This window comes from Ascaphus truei, chromosome 21, assembly GCF_040206685.1.
Source record: "Ascaphus truei isolate aAscTru1 chromosome 21, aAscTru1.hap1, whole genome shotgun sequence".
Lineage (NCBI taxonomy): Eukaryota > Metazoa > Chordata > Amphibia > Anura > Ascaphidae > Ascaphus > Ascaphus truei.
The window spans coordinates 23,784,554-23,802,477 of record NC_134503.1 but is presented as its reverse complement, the minus strand read 5'-3'; the positions used below and the strand labels follow the sequence as shown (position 1 = coordinate 23,802,477).

Genomic DNA, 17,924 nt, shown 5'->3' with positions numbered 1-17,924 from the left:
TATATATTATATTAAGGTGTATACAATCCAGTCACAGATTATTGCCCTTATCTTAGTGGCTCTAATCTCTGCCAGGCCTGAGATAAGGTGACTTGCCCAAGGTCACAAGGAGCTGACACCAGGATATGGACCGGGCTCCCTGCCTCCCTGTCGGTGTGATCAGGGCCTTTACTCGCTGCTCCTTCCGCTCGCACAATATAGAACTAGAACTATATAGGCCTAACTGTAAAACTATTCAGAGGTTTAATTACACCGGGGGTCATCCTATATACCCCGAGGCGGTCGTGTGGGCTATTATCGGAGGAAAATTCATATCAATATCTATAGGGACTTTCAGCCAGAACCAGCCCGTTTGCTACATATACAGTAGAATAAGATTATGTTACAGACTTTAAGGTAACTAAAAGACCATTTTATTTACTAAACTAAAAGACCATTTTATTTATTAAACTAAAAGACCATTTTATTTATTAGTTATTTATACATGTATATTTAGGCACTGTACCGTATATAAGTTTTTCTGGATGTGCACTGAGCTTTGTCTGTGTTTTATGTTATGTCTCTGGTTTTAAATATATATTGCCATGCTCAGTAGCACTCCTCTGTGAAACTTATATGCTTATATATATGTTGTGGGTATTTTGGGGGTTCAATTTGAGCTTGTAGGTGTTCTGTATGTTTTACAGACTTTAAGGCCCATATTAACTAAATGGTGCTAAGCTTTAGCATGTCTTAACTTCTATTCATTTGAATGGGAGTTAGGCCGTGCTCCCGGATTGCACCGTTTATAGAATATGGGCCTTAAAGAGGTATCACCCACAAATAGTTTTGCTTGAGTGAGTGATAGGAGTGCTTTCTTCCCCCATGTAAACACCCCAATGTAACCGAAGCAAAACACCTCCGACCTCAGAAATAAAAAGAAATACTTTGCAGACTTCTGGGTCTAACGTGGGAGGAACGAAGCTCGGGTTTGTAATGTTACGTTCCCTGGGTCGCAATGAAAACGCAGAAATCTTGACATTTCGCGCATCTGTAACCGTATAGAAATGCCGCATGCGCGATTTATTGCAATACCTCACTAAAAGACATGTGAGCAAAGCGTCACCTGCGATAGCGGCGAACCCGAACGTGTCGCACTGACGGGGTTAAAAAATCCGACTTTATCTCTTTCATGCTGGTCCCTTTGACTTCAAACACACATTAGGTTGAAGGGGGTCAACACGGGAGCGGATTACAGGAGGAAAGAGGAGGCGTTACTGTATCTCAGGGGGCTCAACTCCAGTCCCCACCCCCCCCCTCCAACAGGTCAGGCTTTCAGCCCAGGTGGCTCAATCAGTCCCTACTTCAGCACAGCTGGCTCAATCAGTCCCTGCGTCAGCACAGGTGACTCACTCAGTCCCTGCTTCAGCACAGGTGGCTCAATCAGTCCCTGCTTCAGCACAGGTGGCTCAATCAGTCCCCGCGTCAGCACAGGTGACTCAATCAGTCCCTGCTTCAGCACGGGTGGCTCAATCAGTCCCTGCTTCAGCACAGGTGGCTCAATCGAAGACTGGGCCACTGATTGTAGCTGGGATATCCTGAAAACCTGATCTCTTGGGGTCTTGGAAACATGGAACATGCATGATCTGTGATACGAGCAGTGTGCATACTTGCTCCACCGGTCGGAGTGGCACGGCCGCCAGGATAAATCCACCCACAAGGGCAACATTCCCACTTGGTCTGTGGAAGTGGAATTGAATGGAGGTTTGCTGGCTTACACATAGAGATTCAATAGCTAAGTACATTAGAGAAAGTTTGTAGCGTTGCAAGTTGCAGCGTTACTCCATCAACATGCCAAGGCATGGGACTTCTGTCAGGCAGGGCACAGCTAATTACTAGTCACACTACAGGAATGACAGCTTGGCACTAGTTACACTGCACTGTGACTGCCACTGTGGGAACAGATATAATTAACTCATTAAGTAGCCTCTGATAAGGTCATACATAATACATTAGCGGATTGGTATTTATTAATAATATGGGGGTAGAAATAAGTTCGATTCTCTGCAGTCACCTGGTATACACTTTGCCAGACAGACACTGAATACAAGAAAGACAGAAAACAGATCTTTTTCACATCCGCCCTGAGAAACTCCCAGGGTTTCTTATTAACCCTTCCAGCTTGAAAGACATTAACACATTGCACATCAATGGGCTGTCCATGCATTAAACAGGGGGGGAGAGACAGCGCTTTGTTTTATCGCCAAATGGATCACATTTAATTGCAAATACATAGCAATGGGTTAATTGCTCTTGAAAACACCAGAGAGACTGTGCTAACATTTGTGGGGAGGGGTAAAGTGTAGGAGGACAGACAATATAGTTCTACATATATGAAATGATAATGTATAGAGCTTCCCCAAACTCAAAGATGTATTCTCTGTACAAAAACGCTAGGGTTAATTCTCAAAAGATATCCCAATCTGCACTTACTGCATTTCTGCAGGAACAATACGGTTACTGGGGGTGGGGTGGGGTGGGGTGGGGTGGGGGGGAGGGTGCTTTTCTGCTTACATTTGTGTTATTAGGGTTTCTACCTACAGATATAGCAAAGGAGACCTGAGCTGGGCTAAAGAGTTTCTCAGTCTTTAGGAGGAGCCAGTGAGCTGCAAAACCAGAGATGTGTGCACAGATCTACACTGGAAACTTTCACACAGATCGCATGGTGTGTTTAAATAACCTGTTCTAATTCCAAAATGCTGTATTAACCCCCCACTCCCCACTCACCACCCCCCCCCCCCCCCCCAAAAAAACACACTATTTTTTCCCAGTACACATAATATAAAAAACTGGCCAGCTCTGATTCGTTTTCTCTGTGATAATCCAGATTTTAGCTTCTCATGGAGAATTCTCAGCAGTGACAAGATTACCCTTTCTTCCCCCCAATTAAGTCATTTCAATAGAGCCCCTCCAAAAAAATCAGCAATCCTTTACTTGGAAGTTGTCATTAACCGAGTATGTTTAAATTCGTGTCTTTTCCGCGAACCTTTACTACCAACCGATTTTAAGTCATTTAACAGACTCTATATTTTTTTTTGACAAAAATGTTTAAGCCATGCTTTAAAATAAAGTGAGTTGTTTAAGTTGTTATTCAGTAAACGGGATAATAATTCTAAACAATATATTTTCCAATACAATAGACAATTCAGACATGTGTTGTTTGCAATGATAATCATTTTATTTTAAAAGTCTAGTTCTGCTGTACAGAAACATTTCGTAGTGATTTTCGTTTAAAACTCCATGGAACATAACCGATCTGTTTAATTAAAGTCACTGGTCCCTATACTAAAATAAAAATAATAATTATTATTATTATTAATATTATTATTAATATTATTATTATTATATAGTTATCTATTTCCAGAGGGGGTTTAAAGAGATTATTATAGCAGAGTCGGCTCTTTGTACAGTATTAGTAAAGAGTTTTTGCATTTCCAATTGTTGGTTACATTTCTTGCTCCTGGATTTAGGATATGTCACGTTTGCATTTGCTTTACAAATCTTCTGTTTGCCTCTATTTTTTCTCACGCTAAAAACATAATATTTGCATGGACAAATCAGGCTGATATTGAGGTAAAATTAATTGTTGTTGTATTTATTTTTTATAAGCCCCATTTGTATTTCATATATATATATAAGAAACACTTTTACACATTGACAAAGAATCATTAAATATTCAGTCTAGGGATGAATCAGAACCAATGCGATAATGTGAAGGATGCTGTTACAGGGTATTTAAAACAGTACATTTGCATATATATTCTCCTCTAGGAATTGTGTTAAAAAAAATATATCATGCATAGTCTGAAAAAATGCATGGTTTGAAAATTTAACTCGTGAACCTAAATTCGACTTCAAATCAAGTTTCACTGCAGTTTTAAGTGGCTCATTTGTCGATAGAGGAGAAAATACAATACATTAAATAATAAAACGCTCTTAACCCCTTACACAGTACTTAGACTAAGACTTTAATATAATAGAACAATTATCCAAACTGTAACTCAATTATACATTTTCTGCATGCCAATTAAAATCCTCAGCAGAGAAAAACCCAACTGATATAAGGACGCTATTTTCTTGTACACCCATTAATTACACTATAAACAGAACCAGAACCCAAATCCGCTGTCTCCTCCCAGAGACCAGAACCTGTTTATCAGAAGCACAATGTGGAGTCACTTATAGCAAGAGAACAAACAGCAAATAAGCACTTCAAGTTCTGTCATATCACACTATGTATAGGGTTGTGAAGGGGATACCCCCCCCTCCAGCACAACACAGGGACAAAATACATCCACAAAAAAACTTCCCTTCTAACTCAGCAAACTTTATTTTCCCTGGGAATTAAGTTCTCAGCTTAACTATTCAAGCAGAGAAACACCCCACACACTAAACAAAATCATAATTTGAGCAAGAACTAATATTTAGACTCCAACCCGTTTCAATCTCTGAGCCTAATTTAATATCTTAATGTTGATGCTGCAAGCACCAAATACCAGAGGGTGTTATTGAAATACCAAATGTGTACTCAATTCTTATTTCTGACGATTGTTATTCCTTAACTATATTCCTTAACTAACTATATATATATATATATATATATATATATATATATATATATATATATATATATATATATATATATATATATATGTATATATATATATATATATATATATATATATATATATATATACACATATATATAGTTTATAAATAAATGTGTGTGTGTGTGTTTATTTACAGTTATCAACATAATAAAAATGTACTAATAAACCATACAGCATAAACTAATAAGCCACTATATATATATAAACACATGTATTTATGTGTGTCTCGTACATAATGCAATTCTGTTAACATATTCGTGTATTGTTTTCAGAGTATTTGATCATATATATCTTCCACATCCATGCTGTATTAATGGGTGCATTGTATGGAGGGTGTTTTGTTTCAGGGTTGAGTTTTTCTGCAGATAATCTGAACATTACCAGTCATTGGGTGCTCTTACTATGCATCACACGTCCTTTATTTTCCAGTGACATTATAGAGCCCTAATTTTAACGTGAGACCCGACAAGAAGGAATAAAAGATTCGGGCTGGGGCAGGTTTTAGCTGAATTCACAGAGGGAGTATTTCTCTCAGAATTCTTTACAGGTGCTTCTGTGTTGAGCAAGTTTCAGCCATTGATTTACTGACCTAAAAAAGCCCATCAAACTCCAATCCAAGCAGAGAAGGGAGAAATTACGATCACAGAAGCACTCTTTAAAAGAGAGAGAGAGAGAGAGAGAGAGAAAAGAAGTCTTTTTGAAGTCCCAGTATCCTTCTGAGCTATTTTCCACTTGTCAAGCTCCATGCACATCTCAACCAAGGCTCCCACCCCCCGCACATTTGCTGAAGCACACCCCCCCCCCCCATAATAATGAACATTTTGCAGAGCACTAAACAACAGCTGAATTTTCGTAATATGTGTTTAGAGGATTATTTATTCAAGTATTCCGGCTGCAAACTGGAGGAAAAAACTCTGCACCAGATTTATTTTTAAAAATCCTATTAATTCAACTATCGTGTCATGTCCATAATCATCCCATCCTATTACCCCTCCCTTTACCCCCCTTCCCCCCCTCTTTTTTTTTTGTATCCCTCAATACCCCCTCAGCCCCCCACCCCCACCGCAATGTTGTATGAATACTTCAAAACTCAGTAATGTTATCTATTGCATTACAAAAGAAATACAAATATAAAGTTGTTTTTTTTAAAATCCCATTAGTTTGCAATTAAATGTTTTTGTTTTGGTTTTTTTACATAAATCTGGTTACCGTTTTTTTCTTCCAGTTTTGGAGCCGGGAGACTTTGATAAATAATTCCCAGAGTTTGTTTTTATTAATACTGCGCTGGTATTAAATTATTCAATTCTAAGTATATCAGCAGTATGTGAGTACAACATGCTGCTGATTCAAAAAAGTATTGCAAAAAAAATGCACAAGATTGCTCAAAGAAAGCGATTTTCTCCTAGGAATGTGGGGGTTTTTTTTGTTTTGTTTTTTTGCTCCGATTTTTCTCCGTTTTTTATTTTTTAAGTTTTATTTATCTGCCGCCTTTGTTGGCAAGAGAAGCGAATTACTATTTGAAAATGAGATCTGGGAAATAATACATCTATAATAGGGACAAAATTGTGTCAAATTATTTTGAAATCAGCAGGTCCAGAGTTGCAAAATCTTGGAAAATGCCCCCAGTACAAAGCTGAAATCCTGTGTTTCTAGCTATACAATTATAATTTCAACTCGGAATTGTTAATACTTTCGCTTGTATCAATCAGATAAAGTGCCCTGATATTGCTGTATGTCATACTATTAAGTGTATACATAATATTTGTTTAAGCTTCGCATCACACTATGGAAATACAAAAGATTACTTTTTTGTTTTGTTTTACCTATAACGAATATAATAAGTTATATAAGTGATCACACTTGCGCCTAAATATTACAGTGAAATGATAATAAAATAATAATGAACACAAACACTGAATAACTTATTCCTTCTTTCCACCAGGGTGAAACAATTAGACAATACATTATAATGGGAGTTTATTTTTAATTTTTCTTCTCTAATATTCTCTCTTATTCTGACCATTGCTCGTATCATATTTCTGCTGTAACCGTTTCTAGTAAAAGTGAGAAAGAATGAAAATGTTTTGACGCAAACTAACAATTTAAAAGCTGCCTCGGTTACACCAAACTGTGGATTTAAATGTATCAGCGTGTGAAGCATCAAACAGCAAAGGGAATAATCCAGTGAGTTTATTCTGTAACTCAAAGTATAACCAAAGATTTCTCCGAAGAACTACGAATATATATTTATATGTTATTTGTTATCTTAACGTGTCTGAAAAAAAGAAACTTTAAAAAAAAATGATCTCACATTTATATGAAGCAAAACTTTAATGTAGTCGTTATTTATCTCAGCAAATCTACATGTGTAACACTCCACATATGGCCTACACACATACCCTGTATGAAAGTTTGTTTGGTTGTGTCAGATACATTATAGCAATGTGTAATTTGAGTTGTAGTTCTCACACATGTATGTATTTAAATACTGAACATGCCACACATGTAGAATTGTTACAGTGGAAAGTGTTGATATATGCAATATATCTAGATATGTTTTCTAGGTGACCATTAATGTGCAGAGGTTACATATAGAATGAATGTTGATATCAGAATAATACACCTATGCATGAGATCTGATAGTGCGCTGTTTCTGGGTATATTGCATACAATTGTCCTGACTATAGAAGAAAAAAAAAGTTTTTGTTCCCACTTTATGAGGTGAACTAAGTCGATCTATAAAATAGACACAAGTGTTTTGTTACCGGTGCAAATGCTGCACTTTATTAAAACAAAAACTGTCAGGAAAGGAGCTATCAAACCCGATTCCTGTTATTTATTGAACACTTATGCAACGCCTGAAACCTGATGCAGGACTGGGACTGCGGCTGATTTCCTCGGTTATATGAGCTTTCTGTATTTCACATTTGATTAACAAACACTCCACTCAAGTCTGTCACTTTGTGGCAGGACAGGGGCCTGACTCTGAACACCTGTTTTAACTCTTGCGCTGCTGGGCAAGCCTGCGACACATGGCATGCTCCCATCACTGAAAGAGTTAACTGGGTCGTGTGTGTGTGTGTGTGTGTGTGTGTGTGTGTGTGTGTGTGTGTGTGTGTGTGTGTGTGTGTGTGTGTGTGTGTGTGTGTGTGTGTGTGTGTGTGTGTGTGTGTGTGTGTGTGTGTGTGTGTGTGTGTGTTGAGAGGCGCAGAGATCCAGGCTCCTGTAATTAGCAGCTTGATAGCACTTGATGCAAATAATTATGCCCAGCTAAACTATTATTATCAGCTGAGCTTTAATAAATGAAGCTGTTTGGGTAATCACGGTGCACACCCCCCATTAGAAATACACGATGAGGCTTACCTGCATTGTAGGCTGCCAGATCACCTCCTGGACCTGGGCTCTTCCTCTTCCTGGGTCTTCCTTTCTGGACAGTCCCAACCCCGTTGTAATAAGGCAGCCCCAAGGAGTTAGCCCCAGAGCCCAGCCCCGAGCCCTTCCCTGGTGCTACATCCGAGTGATTGAAGTGGACTTGGTATTCTCCCTGAATTAAAGTCTCAAAGTGAAGCCGGCAGTATACTAAATTGTCCTTCATGCCAAAGTGGTCGCCGGTGGTCAGCATTTTGTTGCAAGTGGTGCATGTGAAGCAGTTGAGGTGGTAAACCAAGTCTCGGGCCCTCATCACCATTTCTGATGCAGAGATCCCTAGGTGACACCTGGCACATCTCTGCACAGAGAACCTCCTGAAAGGACAGAGGGGACACTCATTTTAGGCACAGGTCAACAAGTCATCACAAAGGCCCGCCGGGGTCAGGAGAATATTCCCTCCTGTACCCCTCAGCCAAGGAACCTTCTGCATCCCTCAGCTAAGGAACCTTCTACATCCCTCAGCCAAGGAACCTTCTGCATCCCTCAGCTAAGGAACCTTCTACATCCCTCAGCTAAGGAACCTTCTGCATCCCTCAGCTAAGGAACCTTCTACATCCCTCAGCTAAGGAACCTTCTGCATCCCTCAGCTAAGGAACCTTCTGCATCCCTCAGCTAAGGAACCTTCTACATCCCTCAGCTAAAGAACCTTCTGCATCCCTCAGCTAAGGAACCTTCTGCATCCCTCAGCTAAGGAACCTTCTACACCCCTCAGCTAAGGAACCTTCTGCATCCCTCAGCTAAGGAACCTTCTACATCCCTCAGCTAAGGAACCTTCTGCATCCCTCAGCTAAGGAACCTTCTACATCCCTCAGCTAAGGAACCTTCTGCATCCCTCAGCTAAGGAACCTTCTGCATCCTTCAGCTAAGGAACCTTCTGCATCCCTCACTTAAGGAACCTTCTGCATCCCTCAGCTAAGGAACCTTCTGCATCCCTCAGTCAACGAACCTTCTGCATCCCTTAGTCAAGGAACCTTCTGCATCCCTTAGTCAAGGAACCTTCTGCATCCCTCAGCTAAGGAACCTTCTGCATCCCTCACTTAAGGAACCTTCTGCATCCCTCAGCTAAGGAACCTTCTGCATCCCTCAGTCAAGGAACCTTCTGCATTCCTCAGCTAAGGAACCTTCTGCATCCCTCACTTAAGGAACCTTCTGCATTCCTCAGCTAAGGAATCTTCTGCATCCCTCAGCTAAGGAACCTTCTGCATCCCTCAACTAAGGAACCTTCTGCATCCCTCAGCCAATGAACCTTCTGCATCCCTCAGCTAAAGAACCTTCTGCATCCCTCAGCTAAGGAACCTTCTGCATCCCTCAGCTAAGGAACCTTCTGCATCCCTCAGCTAAGGAACCTTCTGCATCCCTCAGCTAAGGAACCTTCTGCAAATTCACATAAGCTTTGGTGCTGGAGATTCTTAAATTTCTGAAGTGACACCTTATATTGGGCCAGGCTTTTTTCTTTCATAGATAGAGATATTGGGATCTCCAAGTGTACGATAAACATATAGAAATAACGTCTATGAAAACAAAACATCTCTACCTGCTTGTTTCATTTAAATGCATGGCTAGTTAGTTACTTAAAAACGAAAATATGCACTTTTTGGGATCATTGATGGTAATTGTCTCATCTCCAGAAAACGATACATTGTTGATGGTTTAAAGATGTTTTCTCTCTGGACACGAAGTTCTGAGTACTTCTTGGAAGGATTTTTTAAATGGTGATACCAAACATTATGTGTTACAGTCTGGGGCGGACAATATGGCGTTAGAGTTCTCATACTTGTCAGATGAATAATGTTTGCTCATAGTGTGCAAAATGTTCAGAAGTTGAAGGTCATTCGGTGTGTAGGAAGTCAGTGGAAAATATTAAGAGGTAAGCTAGCAAAGTACAGCGATGTGAGACATCTTGTATTCGTTTCCCAGTCTCATTTCCCAGTATTACTCTCGCCTTTCCTAAGGAAAACTACAATACCAACTTTTGAGAGTATTCAATCTGCCAACCGAAATGTATTACAATTAAAATGTAATTAATTTACCATGAAACCTCACACACTGGTTGAGTTGCAACTGTTCTGGAGATTTTATATATATCTCCCCAGTGAATAGAAATGATTATTTCTGTGCCAGCGTTCTTATTTTTGATTAATTTTATTCCGTATATTTTTATGAACATTAGGAGTTTATATTTTATTGGCTGGTTGAAGAAATATTAATATTGGATTTTATAGTGGGACTTAGCAAACATTGTGCAGAATTTCCATGTCGCAGTAGATGTATAAACTGGGATATTATTGTCAACAAAACATTATATGTATTTCCAGCTCTTCATGCTGCAATTTAAAGTTATATTGTAGTATATTCGGATTTATACATTTCTGGCGCATTTTCACAGGCCAGTAGCTTTGTGACCTGGGATAGTTTAAACATTTCATGTCTAAAAGTCCTAACTATTGTGTTCACTGCATAAATATATAACATTTAAAATTATTATTGACTTATTTTTTATTTTTTTGCCTTGGAATAAAATCTCTCGTGCCACAGTGCAGACTCAGGCCAGAGAGATGTGTCCTGTATTGTAAAATAAAACTGAAACCTTATTAATCTGTGATTACCTAACCTGTCCGGTACAGGGGGGGGGGGTTTGCTGCAGCTCCCTGCCACACTGTAAGCATTGAAAGGGTTAAGGAGATAGGGTACCTGTAGTAGTCCTCCTTGCAGTAGATGTTGCCATCTTTGCTGAAGCAGGTGAGCTCAGATTCCAGGTTTAATTTACATTCACAGCACTTCAGGCAGCGCATGTGCCACTGCTTGTCCACAGCCAGGAGGTAATACCGGTCCGAAATCTTCCCCCCACAGCCGGCACACAGGGCAGCTGTCCGGTCACCGGTCACCGAGGGCATGGTCTGGGAGCCAACACACAGCGTTATTACCCTCACACCATCTACACAACTGCACAACGCACAATACACACGCAACAGCTACACAAGGATGAGTGGCACAGAGGGGTGCAATCGCCCCCCCCCTGTCCCGCAGAGTTTACAATCTACACAAAGGGACCCATGTTTTAGGTAAGTGACCATGGGGTAGGTGGCCGGGGCAGTGTTTAGTATGAAACCTAACAGGGGTGATCCTCACACTGCAGCTGGGAAAGTGGCTCTGAGAAGTCACCTGGATAAAAGGTTCTGGTTCTGTCATTTCATTGTGCAGACGCGAATTTAAAAGGAAAGGAGGGAGCAGCTGGCAAATAAAAACCCAGATCTCTTCGGAACCGCACAGTTCTGCATCATAGTTGTCATGTAGTGTGTGAAATGTTTGTAATCAAAGTGCCACTGAGCCAGCAAAACGTGCACAATCCTGTTAAATAAGAGAGACAGTCTCTTTCCATCCAATTACCAAGCGTGTCCTACACAGAATAATATAGGTGTATAACAATAAAATAAGGGAGGCCATTATATAAAACAGGACTGGGGTATTTTCTCTAAAAATAAGGGAAATGAATGACACGTCCAGCACTGCTAAAGTGCCCGGAAATAATGCAATGTGTGCAGGGGAGGGGGACAGCGCCCACCGCCTCCCCTTAGGGTTTATTTGGGGTCCCGTGTTGCATATAGGATTAAAGCACAACAATACCTCATAATTATTTGCAGATTGGGAAATCGTAAAATTAGGACACAACTGTATCTGTGTGCTGCCTAGATAAAAAATAAGTCATAGAACTGATGTTGTTGAGAAGGAATCTTTCTTCCGTGTGCTCATTATTGGGCAAAATAAAGGCAAAATAAGTAAGAAAGTTACATCAAATTGCAGAGTTTAGCTGATAAAAAAAATGTGTGTTTTTTTTGTTGCTGTTTGCTGGTTTTTATTTCGTAATAATTAGGCCTTTCCACTTCAATAAAGAAAGCTATGCCGACTTGTGTAGAAATGTAGCGCTGTTTGCAAAGTCTATTTAGAAGATCTTTACATTTGCGAACACAATGAAAAGCAGAAGATCATTTTGAGTGCACAAAATAAATGTTAATAAGAGTTTAAAAAAAAAACAAAAAACGAATAAAATGATAATTATATAAACTGTGATTGATCTGCAATTGAGAAATATCCCCCACTACAAATTTAGAAATCCAAAGAGGGTAAATAGCATTTCTCCTGTGAGAATAATATTTTAATTAGTCTGCTTTGTGCGCATATCCGTAAATATATTAATCGGGGAAACTATATATATGTGTGTGTGTATATATATATATATATATTGATGGAGAAGTGTATGTATGTGTATATATATATATATATATATATATATATATATATATATATATATATATATATATACACATACATACACTTCTCCATCAATATATCTACATACTCTGTGCCTTGTTCCTATGTGGATAATACTGATAATATTACCGAAACAGTATGGCTGTTTAACATGTTGAGTTCATTAAGATAATCCTTATCCTTCCCACTAAACAAATGTCACAGAATTCTGTGTATTCAGTTACATATCAGGTGCATAATGTCTGTTTACTAAAGAAGTGAACTGGTAAATAATGACACGTGTGTCTTTGTTATTTTTTTTATTGTATTTTCGTATATGTTACTAGAAACGCTTCAGAATACGTCTCCAAAATTATTCCTCTGACATATACCTGGTAAATACATTTCTATACGCGTTAGTGTGCTTTTGCGTCTGTACTAATAATTCCTTTTATTTATATATATAATTATAAAAGACATGAAGTTTGTTTATCTACACCCAAAGCAAATATATATATATATATATATATATATATATATATATTTATATAATGTGTGTGAGTGTGTGTTTAAAACGTAATTCAGAAAATATGAATGTATGTAATGAAATCTGGTGATTTGTTTGATATATCTAACAGAAACGCAAAAAGTATTGAATTCATTAGTAGAAATATTTACATTATAAGTGATTTTCAGATTCGGATTCGCATCCCTTTCAACAACATTTAAGTTGTATTTATTTTATATTATAACCAGCTCCCCAAACTGTTAGAATCACACAATGTGCTTGGATATTGGTAACGCAATTAGATGCAATAAATATGGCTTATTTGTTTAATAACGTGGTTCTTCCGATTATTGTTATTTTAAGAAATGGATTTATTTTTGTTATAATTAAGCTTTTGTTTCCCCAGTAACTAATATGCTTTTTCTCGAACCTACATGGATATTACTCACATGTTAACAGCACGGTGACTGTAACATTGTATTTCTAACAACCACACTGGTTTGATATAGTACTTGCCAATGTGGATTCGTAATCTGCCTGTTGCAGATAGGAACAAATTAATTATAAATACATTAGGGTCTTGCACTAAAGTATAGAAGTAAATTGACCATTACAAAAAAACAATGTTATTTTAATAACTCCTGACAGTTTATATTATGGGAGTTGGCCATCACGCGCATTCTCTTCTTACTTTGTTAGGGTTCTTTGTATATTTAGTTATGTTCCAGATTATTATTTATTTGTTGGCCCACCCAACCACACATCCATCCAACCACCCATCCATCCAACCACCCAGTCACCCAACCACCCATCCAACCATCCATCCCACCACCCAGTCACCCAACCACCCATCCAACCGCCCAGTCGCCCAACCACCCATCCAACCACCCAGTCGCCCAACCACCCACAAATGGAATTCAACACCCCGGTTTCTGCCTACCGTTTCCGTTTCCCCTCTGTCTATGGCAGAGCTGATGGCTTCACTCTTGGTCCTCCTGTCCATTTCATCAATGACTCCATGCATCTCTCCCCCGGACAGGCTGTGGAAAAGCATCTCGGGTGCGTGGAAATGACAAATGTGGGAATCTTTACAGATGGCTTGGTAGCTGGAGGTCACTTCCATAAATTGCAGTCCTAAGCCATGCATTGGGTGTCACCCCAATCAAGGAGCCTCTCTCCTGGACTTGTCCTTTTGTCCCGCAGATTAAAACCCAACCACAGGTGACAACAACAACAAGAATCAGAAGAAATGGGAAAAGTCCAAGGCTGCCCAGTCACTGTAATGTCATGTGTCTGTCCCCAAGATCTGCAGCAGGGCTAGGAGTCTGTCCTGCAGGACATCACTAAAGTAGCTCAGGTAGCCGCAGAGACTGGAGAAGATCCCAATGTGTATTTGTGTATCAGCAGCAGGGCTCTCCCTTATCTGGAAATGGTCTGCATGTGAATTCAGTGGGAATTGTGCAGTCAGCAGAGAGAGGATACTGAGGATACCTGCGGTGGGTGGGAGAGGAGGATCTCACAGGCAGAGAGGAGTGAAGGAAGGGAGCTGGGCCAGTGATCTTTACTCCAGCAAAGGCTCCTCTCACATGGGGAGATCACTTTCTCAGCTCCTGGATCCCTGAAGCACAGGGGAGATCACTATCTCAGATCCTGGATCCCTGAAGCACAGGGGGGATCACTATCTCAGGTCCTGGATCCCTGAAGCACAGGGGAGATCCCTATCTCAGCTCCTGGATCTCTGAAGCACAGGGGGGATCACTATCTCAGCTCCTGGATCCCTGAAGCACAGTTGTCAAAAATGCAGAATGGGACCAAAAAAAAGAAGAAAAATAGCAAATTTATTAAGCACTAAAAATACAACAAAACTGCCCCAGAAGGTGAGGCTGATGGGTGCTGGAGGCTGCACCTCTGATAGGTGCAGTTGTTTGCTGAAGTTTCCCTTGCAGGGCTGCGTGTGAGTAATTGGGGAGGAGGAGGAGGGCCCTGCATGGACTGGCTGTAATCCCTTAAAGTGAGCGCCTCCTGCTGTATCCCAGCCCTGCAGTCTCCTGTGCACTGAGCACTGCACCTTTTCTACAGGGCCTCTGACGTCAGCCCCCTGCCCGCAGCCCATTGGCTGCTCCTTGTAGACACGTGTGTGCTGGGAGGGGGGTTTGCAGAGGATGGTTCTGTGCTGCTCTTGTCCCACCCTGTACCCTGATCTCACAGCTGAACACAGGGCATCTCCTGGGCACACAGGGCTTCATCTGGGCACAGAGAGGGCATCTTCTGGGCACCGAGAGGGTATCTCCTGGGCACACAGGGCATCACCTGGGCACAGAGAGGGTATCGCCTGGGCACACAGGGCATCTTCTAGGCACACAGGGCATCTTCTGGGTACACAGGGCTTCTCCTGGGCACACAGGGCATCTCCTGGGCACACAGGGCTTCATCTGGGCACAGAGAGGGCATCTTCTGGGCACCGAGAGGGTATCTCCTGGGCACACAGGGCATCACCTGGGCACAGAGAGGGTATCTCCTGGGCACACAGGGCATCATCTAGGCACACAGGGCATCTTCTGGGTACACAGGGCTTCTCCTGGGCACACAGGGTATCTTATGGGCACACAGGGCATCTTATGGGTACACTGGGCATCTCCTGGGCACACAGGGCATCTTTTGGGCACACATGGCATCTTTTGGGCACACAGGGCATCTTCTGGGTACACATGGCATTTTGGGGCACACATGGCATCTTCTAGGCGCACAGGGCATCTTCTGGGCACACAGGGCATCTTTTGGGCACACAGGGCATCTTTTTGGCACAAAGGGCATCTTCTGGGTACACTGGGCATCTTCTGGGCACACAGGGCATCTTTTTGGCACAAAGGGCATCTTCTGGGTACACAGGGCATCTTTTGGGCACACAGGGCATCTTTTTGGCACAAAGGGCATCTTCTGGGTACACTGGGCATCTTCTGGGCACAGAGTCAGAGGGAATATTTTGTCTCTTTCTTCGGGTTTCAATGTGACGTTCAGAAGAAGTTGGGTTTATCTAAATGGAGTTGAATATTCTGTAGGTTGAGTCAGTAAGAAAGTGTTATCTGCTTAATGACTTTCTTACGAACATGGCAGTGTCCTGCAGCAGAATAACAAGCACATCTCCTAGTGTGGCCTGCTCAGCTGGAATGGGGAATGGGGCATCGCTTCTTCATGCTAATAAATAAAATAAAAAAGACCGACTAACTAAATATTCTACATTGCAAGAGAATCTCCTACACCCTAAGTATTAGAATTTTCGATTATTCTTTATTTTATTCCTGTTTAAAATAATGCTTCAGTTACCTGTGAAATTATGTTTAAATACATTTTGTTATATTTGTTTAACCATACATATAATATTGTAATGTATACATCCTGATATAACTCAAACTAACGTAAAAAGCAAAAGAAGGTTTGTATCTTGTTTATTTATTTATTTATTTGTAAGTAAAACTTGTCCCATATTGGTAACAATTTGAGCAGGGTTACAAAGCTCTCCCCTTGGCTGATATCAAAGTTAACCTGCTCTGCGAGAAGGATGGAAATGTAAAAAATACAAATCCCCTTTTCAGCAGCAGAGTTAAAATAATTATTTCAGATTTAACCCTTTCAGTCCTAAAGGGGCCGGCCTTGGATTGCTGCACAAGGCTATGCAGGGCCCCTCTCTGGCATGGGGAGGGTTAACTGCGAGGGAATAAAAGCAAGTTGTTGATGGAAAGGGAAAATATTTACAGTTATACATCAGTCATCTCAGCTGCCAAAGCAATCAGTAAGTTGTGATGCGGTGTCACAGTAGATGTTATCCTATAAACTGTCTTACATGGGGAATAATTCCGTCACCCAGCATATCACATGGAAAATTAATGCATAATGATATATCAAATGTAACCAATTACAGTCATTAATAAAATACAATTCCAAAGTTGAAACACACTGTCACCAAGATGTAATACTAATACAAACACGAATTGTGTTTTTGTTGTCATATGTTAGATTTATATTTATTATTAATATATTATTATTTTTTTATATATATATATATATATATATATATATATATATCATTAATTATTTAGATTGTATGTGTATACATATATATATATTACTGAACTTAAACTATTAATATATATCTAACATTTCCAACAAAAATACAATTCGTGGTTGTATTAGATTGTGTGTGTATATATATATACACAAACACACACTATTTAGATTCCAGGCCTTTGTGTATATAGAATATCCCTGCGCAGTTTTGATAACAATTAACCCTTTCATTCACCCCTTTTAGTAAGATAGAAAAACCATGCATGCCAAAATAAAACCCACCTTACAAAAATAATCCACATCTAGACATGGACCTGAAGAAGTAAAACTTTCACGATTAAGGCAACATTTTCGGCCGTTATTATTAGCTATTTTCATTGAGTATAAATGTTATTTTTTTTGTATTTTGACACAAAAAGGTTTATTCAACCAAATAACAACATTTGAAGCGGGTCACAGACGAATATCAAAGGGATAGACACACCAAAAATATGCAAACAAATGTATTTTACTGACCCAAGACATTGTTTACATATTTATGCTATTTTTGCACAGCACCTTATACTGTAGGTAGTCTGATAACAGCGCACTATACAGCAGTTTGGTCTATGCTAATTAACTGTGTACCCCAATCCCCTCACACACACACATATATATATATATATACTATACTATATATATTTATATATACATAGTGTGCATGTGAGTGTGTGTGCGTGTATGTATGTATGTATGTGTGTGTATCTGTGCCCCAATCCCCTCACACTATATATATATATATATATATATATATATATATATATATATATATATATATATATATATATATATATATATATATATAGTGTGTGTGTGTGTGTGTGTGTGTGTGTGTGTGTGTGTGTGTATGTATGTATGTATGTGTGTGTATCTGTGCCCCAATCCCCTCACACTATATATATATATATAGTGTGTGTGTGTGTGTGTGTGTGTGTGTGTGTGTGTGTGTGTGTGTGTGTGTGTGTGTGTGTGTGTGTGTGTGTGTG

General features: G+C 39.9%; 1 protein-coding gene across 1 annotated transcript in view; it reads right to left on the bottom strand.

The window, feature by feature from the left end:
* LHX2 (LIM homeobox 2) overlaps positions 1 to 14,879 on the bottom strand; it is a 72,869-nt gene extending 57,990 nt beyond the window's left edge. The window contains exons 1-3 of the mRNA XM_075579375.1: positions 13,775 to 14,879; positions 10,770 to 10,975; positions 8,013 to 8,392 (exon numbers count right to left, since the gene is read on the bottom strand). Coding sequence (XP_075435490.1) covers positions 8,013 to 8,392; positions 10,770 to 10,975; positions 13,775 to 13,981 — 793 coding nt within the window. The 5' untranslated portion in view covers positions 13,982 to 14,879. The remainder of the gene's footprint in view (positions 1 to 8,012; positions 8,393 to 10,769; positions 10,976 to 13,774) is intronic.
* Between the last annotated feature and the right edge of the window lie 3,045 nt (positions 14,880 to 17,924).